The sequence below is a fragment of the Grammomys surdaster genome, unplaced genomic scaffold (genome assembly GCF_004785775.1).
Source record: "Grammomys surdaster isolate TR1022 unplaced genomic scaffold, NIH_TR_1.0 64, whole genome shotgun sequence".
NCBI lineage: Eukaryota > Metazoa > Chordata > Mammalia > Rodentia > Muridae > Grammomys > Grammomys surdaster.
Genome location: NW_021604566.1, coordinates 16350764 through 16362813, shown reverse-complemented (window position 1 = coordinate 16362813; position 12050 = coordinate 16350764). Strand labels below are relative to the sequence as shown.

Here is a 12050-nt window from a genome sequence, read left to right as displayed (position 1 = left end):
TGGATATCTTTCTAATGTATGTCTAGTGTCTTTTTCAATCTCTTTCTGGAGAAGTTTGCAGTTTTCGTTGTAAAGGTTCCTTTTTAGATTTATTTTATTTTCTTTTGAGGTTATTATGAATGGGATTTACATGTATGTTTGTGGTTGGTATAAGTAAAAGCTGTAGATTTGTGCAAGTCTGTTCTGTGTCATGCCACATTGCTAAATTTGTTTATTGTTTCTAGAAGTTTTGGCAAACTTTTTGGATTCCTAACAGGGCCAGTTCTCTTACTCTCTTGACCCCAGGGCCAGTTGTAGGTGACAAGGGGTGAGGGTTGGGAAGGGCATCTGCAAATGGGGTGAATTCTTCTTTCCCTAACAGTATCCCTCTAACTCCCTTCTCTTGTCTTATTGCTCACTAGCACTCCAAGCACAATGTTAAAAAGGAGTGGGGATAGTGGACTCCTCTGTCTCATTCCTAACTTCAGTTGGATTGCTTCAATCTTTTCTCCATTTAGAGTGATAATGGCTATAGACTTCATGTATGTAACTGCTATTGTGTTGTTGATGTATGTTGGCTCTAGCCCATGTTGGATTTTGCCAAAGGTTTTTTTCTACATCTACTGAGATGATCATGTGATCTTTGTCCTTCAGTTTATTTTTGCCATTTGTTGCATTCCAGCTTTTCAGGGATAAAGCCAAGTTGATCATGGTATATTCTTTTTTATGTGTGTATCTTGTTTGAAAATATTTTATTCAGTATTTTTGAGTCTGTGTTCATTGGGAATATTGGCCTGTAGTTTTCTTTTCTCTTCTTTTTCTCTTCTTTTTCTTTCTTTCCTGTTGTTGTTATGACTTTGCCTACTTTTGATTATTAAAGTAATACTGGCTTCTTAGAAGAATATTGAGAGTGTTCCCTCTGTTTCTTTCTTTGGGGCAGAGGCATAGTTTAAAAACAATTGGCTATAGGTCTTCTTTTTTAACTTTTTATTGGTTTTTTTTGAATTTTACATCATGTACCCCAATCGTCTCCCTCTCCCCCTCATACCCACCATCCACATTTGCAACCTCCCCACTAACAGAAAAAAAAAATCTCATTGTGGAAACTATAGTGTGTCACAGTGTATCCCACAGTATACCTTTTTGTCCACACTTCTTTGCTTGCAAATGTTCATTGCAATAAGCCCTTGGTCTGGTTCGAGGCTTCTGGCTTCTGCTGCACTGTCAATACTGGATTCTCACTGAGACTCCTCTTTGATACCCTGTTGTTGCCCTGTGTCATAGAAATCCTGTAGCTTTGACTCTGTAGGACTGTCCCTGAAACCTACTCCAACAGTTTATCAATGGAGTAGATATTGGGGTAGACAAATTCAAAGCCCTGGATTTGGGCCCAGAAGTATCTGACCTGGTCAGCTTGCCAGCTCTCCTACACCCACACCATTGTGGTAACCTCTCCTGCCCTGCCCCAGCTGATACAGTGCCATAGCCAGCAAAGGCAGAGCTGTCTCTCCCACTCTCATGCCCTCAAGTCTAGCTTATCCACACCCATATCATCAGGCCCAGCTCTACTGTGCTGTGCAAGATGAGGGGCATGGCCTGTTCTCCTGAGTGCAGCAGCAGGTGAGGGGCAGGGACAGATCTCCTGTTCTCATGACCCTACCATGGCCAGCTCTATCACACTCCACAGGTGGTAAGGGAAGAAAGGAGGAGAAGGAATATCTCCCTCACCATTGCTACTGTACAGCAGACAGAAGGTAGGTCTGGCTCTCCCATGCTCATGCTCTTGGACCCAGTGCACCTGTAACCCCCACATCTAGGGATAGCTCTACTATACTGCCCAGTTGATGTGCTGGGCCTGTTCTCCTAAGTGCTAAGGCAGGTGAGAAGCAGGGAAGCTCTCTGGCTCTGATGATCTCCTGGCCAGCTCTCCTGCCTGCTGTAGTGAGTACGAGGGAAGGAGAGGGTTCTCCCTCACCCATGTAAGTGGTACACAAGTGGCAGGGTCAGCTTTCCAACACTCATGATCTCTGGACTGGCTTGCCCACATCCCTGCTACCAGAGTCAGCTCTACTGTGCTGGTCAAGCAAGATTCAGGGCTGGATCCCCTGCATGCTGCTCCTGGTGAGGGGCAGAACCATCTCTCTATCCAAGTGCTCCTAAGTAGAATATCTATTCTTTTGGTGTTTGGGTAGAATATTCCATAGATATCCATTAAGACAATTTGATATATGATGTCAATTAGTTCTGATGATTCTCTATTATTTTTTATCCAGATCCTCTCTATTGGAGAAAGTAGGGTATTGAAGTCACCTACTATCAATAGATTGATATTTATCTGTGTCTTTAATTCCAGTCATAAGGTTGTTTGTTTGTTTGTTTGTATTAATGAAGCTGAGGACCTGAGTTTGATAAATACATATTTAAGTTAGTGATGTTTTCTTCATTAACTGTTTCCTTAATTAAAATGAAGGACCTTTTTTATCTCTTCTGGTTAGTTTTATTTTAAGATCTATTTTGCCAGACATTAAAATAGCAGTGCCTACTAGGGTGCTGGTCCCATTTGATTGGAGTACTTTTATCTATTCTTTTATTCTGTAGCTGCACCTATCTTGAAAATTAAGAACAGTAGGATTCTATTGATTTGCCCATTTGACCAGTTTGTGTCTTTGGAGAATTGAGGTCACTGACATTTAAAGTTATTAATGGAATGTGTGTATTAATTGTGGTCATTGTGTTGTTGGTTTTGGTTTTTTGTTTGTGTTTTAATAATTATGGCTTCATATTTCTTTCCACAGTCTCACTGCTATACTTAGTCTCACTTCAGTCTAAGTCTTCCTGTATTTTCCTTATGCTTGGATTCTTTGATACAAATTTTTAAACTATTTATGTCCTAGAAATTTCTTTCTTCTTCAATCATGAAAGAGAATTTTGCTGAATATATTTTTTGTTGGTTGGATGTTGTAGTCTTTTATGACTATGCTTCAGGCTCGTCTGACTTTCAGTTTCCATTGAGAAATCAGCTGTTATTCAAAATGGTGTTTCATTTATGTGTAAAAGTCACTTTTATTATCCCCGGATGGAGGGATAAGATGGGAGCCATACCCAAGCTGTATGAATACATGGATTGGGCTAAGCCCAGAGCATTCCTTTCTCTGTTCTAACTATCCCAAGCCTGGGCCTCGAAGCTTCTAGCCTCTGTACAATAGAATCTTCCAAGCTGACTGATTCAATCTGGCTTCTCTCAACTTCTCACTGAACTGCTCTGCTTGACCTCATACTAACTTTGGCAATATGTTCTAATCTTCTGGATCATTCTCATTCTCTGGTTTGTTCTGTCTTCACCTGTGTCTGACTTGTTCTCTCTGTGTCTGTAAAACTGTCCCAGTAAAACTGCCACAAACACCCTCTCCCTGTGCTTCTCTTAAGTAGCTTCTCTTTCCTGTGTTGTTCTCATAAGGATTGGTCATATCCTATCTCTGACATATTCTGTCAAATCTTCTCTGATTCATCACTTTGTTGGCCCCACAATTAGATGTCACTTTCAAACATGTCTGCTTTCTTCTACAAACTAACCTTACCTTCATTGTTAAGGATTAAACATTCGTGCTAAGAGTGTGTCTGTAGTCTAGCTATATCATACTGTATGTATTCCAGAGCATGTCTGTATTCCAGCCAGATCATGTAGACTCAGATCTTTGGATATGATCCCTTACCAGAGCAGCCATGTTGCTAGGTTAAAATTCCTCTACATATGTGACTTGTGGTATCTTTTTTCTTCTAGCTTTCAATACACTTTCTTTGTTATGGATACTTAATATTTTTTCTTTTTCTTATTAGGTATTTTTTATTTACATTTCAAATGTTATCTCCTTTCCCAGTTTTCCCTTGGAGTGCCCCTATCTCACCTCCCATTCCCCTGCTTCTATGATAGTGGTCCCCCACCCACCCACTCCTGCCTATGATATTTTATGTGGTTTTCTTTTCTAGACTTGTCTTTTCAGGGTTCTGTGTGCTTTTTGTATTTGAATGGGTGGGTCTTTCCTTAGTTTTAGAGAGTTTCTTCTATGACCTTGTTGAAGTATCTGCTCTATGCCCTTGACATGGGGTCATTCCTCTTCATTTTTGCCTATAATTCAAAGCTTTGTTTTTGGTTTTTGTTTTTTCATGATATCTCATTTTTTCCTATGTTTTTCCTGTGGAAAAGGTGAAGAAGTGAAGATGTCATGGTACTTACCAGGCTAGACCCTGGAGGAGGATTTGGAAAGTCTAACTATAGGCTGGGAAGGTGTGGTTGATGCAAAGTATCCCCTGGGCAGTTGTAGGCAGCTGGTCTCCACAGAAGCATCAGTGTAGGCTATGGCACACAACATTACACCTATGGATCCAAATGGCACTTTCATCTCAAAGTAATGAGTAGAATTTCCTAGACCCTTGGAGAATAATATTGATTCAATGCAACATAGGGTGCCCGGTCATTGGGCCAGTCATACACTTAAGGTTACATTGGCCAAGCTGCGTCAGAACTGGCACCTGCTGCTCTCATCCACACTGCAGCTGACCTCAAAGACAAATGCCATCGGAACTCCCTTAGCGCCATTTACTATTAAACAAATGGCAGATAACACTGAAGCTACATAGATATACAAACCTAAATAGAGATAGGACTTCACTAATATGAATCAGGGAATTAGAAATACTAAATGGCCTAGAAATCATGGTTCCCTCAGGTAGGTCTAACTTAATTTGAAGAGGATCTTTTTAAATATCAATAACTAACTGCAAATTATGAGCCTTTTTGAACAACATTGCTAATTCCTTTAATTAAATACACCAGAGTAAACAGGAAAAAAGAATCAAGACTCTAGTGAAGTTCCTACTGCTCCTGCTAGGAACAAGGTCCATAAAGCCTCTTCAAGAAAACAAAGTCAAAGAAGGACATTTGGACAGTAAATGAGTAGTCTGTCTGTCCTGTCATCCTGTCTGTCTGATCATCATCAGAAGAGAACTCTTCTGATGGTTCGAGCTTCTCACGTTTTAACTTTGTTTAAGTTTGAAATCCTGATTAGTGCAATTGCAATGTGAGAAGCAACTTGTCCTTTCAAGAAGCCTGTCTGCCTGACCATCTTGGGCATTGGAGACCACAGATAGTAAGTCTATGTTTTCAGGGCTATATAACTTGCAAATGTCAGTGTTTGTTCAGAGTTTATATAATAATTACATATGCTTTAAAATGTTTTTACAATTGGAAGAAAATAACGTGTAGTAGATCACTTTGATGATATAAGAAGTATTTGTTTTAATAACAAGAAGTTTCAATACCCAATCAGGTGTCACCAGTTTTGCTCAGCTGCTGCCAAAGTGCTCTGATTTTCTGAGGAAGCTGAATCCCTTGCTTTATCCAGTTCCTAGCACTGCACCAGCCAGTTCACATAACAGCCTTGGGTTTTAACTTGTCTATATCCACTCTTCCCTCATGCTGCACAAAGACGAGATGACCCACACTGAGAATGATATCAAGCATCTAGTTTCAATGCTGAACCTTCTGGGCCTGACACTTTCGAAAGCTCCCTGGCCATTGTTAACACTGAGAGCTTCATGTGCAGTGTTGAGGCTGGTAAACTACTCTACTGGTTCCACACCAGCAATCAGTCCTGACCACTCCACCACCACTGCCACAGCTGAGAAGTGGTAAGAAAAAACAATGAGTCTGATGATGACATTAGTCCTTTTTTACTAAAACTCTGTTAGGATACTTAATAAAAAAAAAAAAAGCTAAACTGGAAGAAAATAAAAGTGTCTCCACCCAGCCAGAAGCATACTCATAAAATAGACTTCATTCCAACTCCTCTAAAGAATAACTTTTTTAAAAAAAATGTCTTGGGGAAATTTTTAGCCACCAAAAGGGGCACCTACAAAAGCAGAGCCCTATACTAAGGCACCTTCAGTTTCCTTTCCTTATTTTGAACTAAAATCTCATGGCTCAAGCTGAGCATGCCTTTAGTCAGTCCTGTCTACCACATCAATACTCTGCATTAGCTTCTTGAGCTGTTAGTTCTTCCTTGAGGTTCTGCTAGAATTGTACAGTAAATACCTATGACATGAGAATTTAACTTGGATGATTTTTAAATTGTTACTTCAATTTTGTTAGTTCTTACAGGTTTATTGGAATTACTATTTCTCAACTGGTTTAATTATACTGTGTATATATTTCTTTTAGATTTTCCAATTTGGCAGAACATTGATTCTTGAGATGTATTTCATGGTTTTATGATTTCTGTTGCTCTCTCTTGTAATGGATGCCCTTTTAATATCTAATTTTATTCACTTGTGTCTTCTCTGTCTGTCATGGTTAATTTGGCAAATACTTTGTCAAATTATTTTACTTTTTATATTTTCTTTTTTTTTTTGAAGTGATTTTACCTTTATTTCTTATTTCCTTCACTTTAAGCTAATCATTAAATTTCACAGTGATTTCTGGGGTGGAGCAGAAGGAAGGCATCATTCAGAATGATGGAGGCCGGCCTGGTTGGCCTCACTGGGGAAGCTGGAGGAGCACGGACTGGCCCGCCGGCAGGTAGGTGATGTTCCGAGAGCGAGAGAGCTGGTAGGCAATGTCCTCGGCAGCTTCCAGCTTCCGCAGCTCGATCAGGCCGTCCCCGGCGGTGGCCAGCAAGTTGGCGATCAGCTCAGCTGCCTTGGAGTCACCCTCAGCAGAGATGATGGCTGCCTTCTTCTGCTGCTCAGCCTTTTCCACCACGAATCTGGCTCTCTCTGCTTCCTGGTGAGCCACCTGCTTGGCTTCTACTGCCTCTGTGAACTCCTTCCTGAAGGTCAGATGTGCCAGGGACATGTCATCCAGGATGAGCCCAGATGTTGCTGCTCTCTCTGTGAGGTCATCGCTCACCTGCCTGGAGACCAGCTCTCGCTGGGTAATCAATTCTCCAGCATCGAACCGAACCACCACAGACTTGAGGATCTCTGTGGTGATAGATGGCAGCACTCGCTCATCATTGTCCTCGCCAATGCTGGTGTAGATACGAGGGAGCTGGCTGGCCACCGGCTGGAAGAGGATGCGCAGTGTGATGTTGACGTTCTGTAGGTCTTGGCTACCAGTGATGACCGGGACATTCCGTGGTCGAGAGCGGCAGTCAAAGATAATTGGTTTCTGTACCCAAGGGATGAGAAAGTGAGTCCCTTCCCTGTATGTATTCCCACAATGTCCTGTACGCCACGGAATTGGTCAAAGATGACAGCTCTGTGTCCAGCATCCACATTATATAGAGCAGAGTTCACCACGCCTCCTGCAACTGCTAACGCCAGGCCGAACTTTGCGATGGACTCAAACACTTTGGCAGCCATGACTCCTTCTGTTGCTTCCACTCACACCTGCTTTCACTCTGACCTCCACATGACCTCCCCAGACCTGCATACTGCCTACTTTTTATATTTTCAAAGAACTTTTTACATTTTACATTTTATCTGTATTTTCAAAGAACTAATTATTCAATTCAATTGATGCTTTGTAGTTTTTTGGCTTGTTTGTTTATTTATATTTCATTATTTCTGCCCTGACCTTAATTATCTTTTTCTATATACTACATTAGGGGTTTTGTTTGTTTGCTTCTTCAGTGTGCATCTTTACACACTTACAATGCTCACTCAGAGTTGTTGATGTGAGCACTTACAGCTATAAGCTTTTCTCTTAGGACTGTCTTTATTGTACCTCATGGGTTTGAATATATGAGATTTCATTTTTATTAAACTCTGGGCATTTTCCCCTTCTTTTTAATGGTCTATATCGTTCAAACATATTGTTTAAGATCTATGAGTTTGGACCCTGCCCGAGCTGCGGCTGCCAGCGACATGTTCAAGGTAATTCAGAGATCTGTGGGGCCAGCCAGCCTGAGCCTGCTCACCTTCAGAGTCTATGCAGCACCCAAAAAGGACTCGCCTCACAAAAGTTACATGAGGACTGATGAGCTTTCACTCTACTCAGTTCCTGAGGGTCATTCTAAGTATGTGGAGGAGCCAAGGACTCAACTTGAAGAAAACATCTCACAACTCCGACATCGTTGTGAGCCATATACAAGTCTGTGTCAGGAAGTATACTCCCATACTAAACCCAAGGTGGAACACTTTGTCCAGTGGGGAGTAGACAACTATAACTATCTTCAAAATGCACCTCCTGGATTTTTCCCAAGACTCAGTGTTATTGGTTTTGCTGGTTTTGTTGGACTCCTTCTTGCTAGAGGTACAAAAATAAAGAAGCTGGTGTATCCTCCTTTTTTCATGGGATTAGGTGCCTCTGTCTATTACCCACAACAAGCCATCACCATTGCCCAGGTCACTGGGGAGAGATTACAAGGATACATAGTCCTAGAAGACTTGTGGAAGCAAAATTTTCAGAAGCCAGGAAATGTGAAGAATTCATCTGGAAATAAATAGAAAACTCCGTACTCTGCCTATTTTAATCAGTTATAGATAAACATTGGAAGCTCCAGACGGTAAATCAGTATTTCTACAGACAAATGCAGAATCAGTATTGGATATAGTAAACTGGCTTTCTTCAGGAAAAACAACGCTAAGCCTTTTTGCTGTTTGGGGTGATGCCATATTACAGGCCGAGTAATCTGCAATCTTTCACATGGAAGTAATGTACAAGCCTTAGAACTCCTAATTCTTATGTCACTATTTATGTTCATAATTAAAGCCCAGATTCCAACAACAACAAAAAAAGATCTATGAGTTTGTGCACTACCTGTATTTTTTATTTTTTGTCAGTAATTTTATTTCTTAACATTTCAAATGTTACCCCCTTCCCAGTTTCCCCTCTGCAAACCCCCATCCCATTGCCCCTCCTCCTGCTTCTATGAGGGTGCTCCCCCCACTCACTCACCCACTCCAACCTCAACACCCTAGCATTCTCCTACCGTGGGTCATTGAGTCTTCACAGAACCAAGAGTCTCTCCTCCCATTGATGCCAGATAAGGGCATCCTTTGCTACATATGCAGTTGGAGCCATGAGTCCCCTCATGTGTACAATTAGATTGCTGTTTTAGTCCTTGGGAGCTCTGAGGGATATGGTTGATTGATATTGTAGTTCTTCCTATGGGGTCACAAACCCCTTCAGCTCCTTCAGTTCTTCCCCTAACTCCTCCATTGGGGTCCCCACGCTCAGTCTGATGGATGGCTGTGGGCATCCACATTTGTATTTGTCAAGCTTTGGCAGAACTCTCAGGAGACATCCATATCAAGCTCCTATCAGCAAGCACTTCTTGGCATCAGCAAGCGTCAGGGTTTGGCAGCTGCATATAGGATGGATCCACAGATGGGGCAGTCTCTGGATGGCCTTTCCTTCAATCTCTGCTCCACTCTTTGTGCCTGTATTTCCTTTAGACAGGAGCAATTCTGGGCTAAAAAATATTTGAGCTGAGTGGGTGGCCCAATCCCTCAACCAAGGGCCGTGCCTAACCTCTGAATATGGTCTCTACAGGTTCTCTCTCCCGTTTGTTGGGTATTTCAGCTAATGCTATCCCCTTTGGGTCCTGGGAGCCTCTTGCTTTTGGGACATCTGGGACTTTCTGGTGGCTATCCCCAGTTCCCCATCCCCCACTGCTACACACCTCTGTTCAATTTCCTGACCCTTTGTACTTCTCCCCCATCCCCTCCCACGCCTAATCCTGCCCCTCTTTTTTCCTCTCCCCCTCATCTTTCCCTCCTTCCTTCTACTTCCCATGATTATTTTGTTACCCTTCTAAGTAGGACTGAAACATCCACACTTCGGTCTTCCTTCTTCTTGAGATTCATATGGCCTGTGAGTTGTATCATGGGTATTCTGAGCTTTTTTCCTAATATCCACTTATCAGTGAATACATACCATGTGTGTTCATTTGTGACTGGGTTACCTCACTCAGTAAAACTAAATGCACTGAATCTAATAGAAGAGAAAGTGGGAAAGAGCCTTGAACACATTAGCACAAGGGAAAAGTTCCTGAACAGAACACCAATGTCTTATGCTCTAAGATCAAGAATTGACAAATGGGATCTCATAAAATTGCAAAGTTTCTGTAAGACAAAGAGCACTGTCATCAGGACAAAATGACAGTCTACAGATTTGGAAAAGATCTTTACCAATCCTATATCCAATAGAGGGCTAATATCCGATATATACAAAGAACTCAAGAAGTTAGACTCCAGAGTAGCAAATAACCCTATTAAAAAATGGAGTACAGAGCTAAACAAAGAATTCTCAACTGAGGAATCTCAAATGGCAGAGAAGTCCCTAAAGAAATGTTCAACATCTTTAGTCATCAGCCAAATGCAAATCAAAACAACCCTAAGATTCCCCGTCACACCAGTCACAATGGCTAAGATCAAAAACTCAAGTGAAAGCAGATGCTGGTGAAAATGGGGAGAAAGAGGAAAACTCCTCCATTGTTGATGGGATTGCAAGCTGATACAACCACTCTGGAAATCAGTCTGGTGGTTCCTCAGAAAATTGGACATAGTACTACCTGAGGACCCAGCTGTACCACTCCTGGCATATACCCAGAAGATGCTCCAACATATAACAAGGACACATGCTCCACTATGTTCATAGCAGCCTTATTTATAATAACCAGAAGCTGGAAAGAACCCAGATACCCTTCAACAGAGGAATGGATACAGAAAATGTGGTACATTTATACAATGGAGTACCACTCAGCTATTAAAAACAATGACTTCATGAAATTCACAGGCAAATGGATGGAACTAGAAAACATCATCCTGAGTGAGGTAACCCAATCACAAAAGAACACACGTGGTATGTACTCACTGGTTTTTTTTTTGGGGGGCTGTTGAAATCTTGCTTTATTCTATGGTGGTCAAATAGATTAGAAGATTTACTTCAATTTTCCTATATCTTTTCTGAACATTTATTTTTATTTTTTATTGTGTAGGTGTGGATTTCTCTGTGTGTATGTGTTCACATGTGTGCAAATACCAACACAGGCCAAATGAGGGCATCAAATTCCTTCAGCTGTTTTTACACATGATTTCAAGTCACCTGAGTGGGAATTGGGAACCAAACTTGGATCCTCTGAAACAGCAGCAAACACATTTAATTCCAGATCCATTTCTTCAGCCCCAATGTTTTCATTCTTATTGAGATATACTTTATGTCCTAATATGTGAACCATGTTTTTGAGAACCATGTGCTGGTGAGAAGAATGTATATTCCTTATTATTCAGCAGGATGTCTCTTACATGGCTGTTAGACCAAATAAACTATTTATATACTAATACCTTTATTTGATGGCAGTGTGTTTCTTAGAGATAGACAAAATAGAGATCCTGTTTTCTAATATAATCTTCTCTCATTTTCTGGAAAATTGAGATCATTACTATACACTACTGCTATTGAAAGATGTTTTATTTTGTGGATGTTGTAAGCAGTACCATTAACTCACAGATTAACAGTGAATTAATATGGTGACTGTATTTCTTTACCTTTCCTAGTCCCCAATAACTACACAGAGAAACCAAGATTCATTTCAACCTGTACCTCAGTACCTAGGCAGTAATGATCTACCTTAATCTCCCATGCTAATCTAGGTACCTTCCAGTTTCAACCCCATGATACTTACGTATTATTATTATTGCTCTTACTCTTTGGGCTTCAGGTGTTTTTTCTCATGGTGCTTTCTTGGACACTCTCCTCATGGCCAATCTGAGTCTCCCTCCTTCTCTCTCTCTTTCCTTCCCCTGGCTGGTAGATGTTTCTGCCCTATTCTTTCTTCTGCTCAGCCATTTGGGTGATCAGCATTGATTGACAAGCCAGAGAATGAATGGTAAGAATTGTTTATACAAATTTGAGAAAGGAGATTCTAGACATAGACATTGCAGTGCCATGTCTGGAATAAAACAAGATGTGAAGGCAGAGAAATCAATATTAAAATAACACAAGGATAATCTTTAAACACAAAAACTTTATGCCTACAGAGGTACACATATTATCCAGTAGACATCTGAAGTGCTTGATGGAAGAAAACAGAAAACCTCATGTTATGTCATCTTCTTTGGAAATTAAC

The 12050-nt window shown here is 41.0% G+C and overlaps 1 protein-coding gene and 1 pseudogene across 1 annotated transcript; one reads left to right on the top strand and one right to left on the bottom strand.

Annotated features, from left to right (window-relative positions):
• Window positions 1-6469: 6469 nt before the first annotated feature.
• On the bottom strand, window positions 6470-7402 carry LOC114623786 (annotated as a pseudogene).
• Window positions 7403-7842: 440 nt separating this feature from the next.
• LOC114623830 (MICOS complex subunit Mic26-like) lies at window positions 7843-8564 on the top strand. The gene has a single exon (XM_028770546.1). It carries the CDS (start codon window positions 7843-7845, stop codon window positions 8422-8424), a length of 582 nt encoding a protein of 193 aa, XP_028626379.1. The 3' UTR covers window positions 8425-8564.
• The last annotated feature ends 3486 nt before the right edge of the window (window positions 8565-12050 follow it).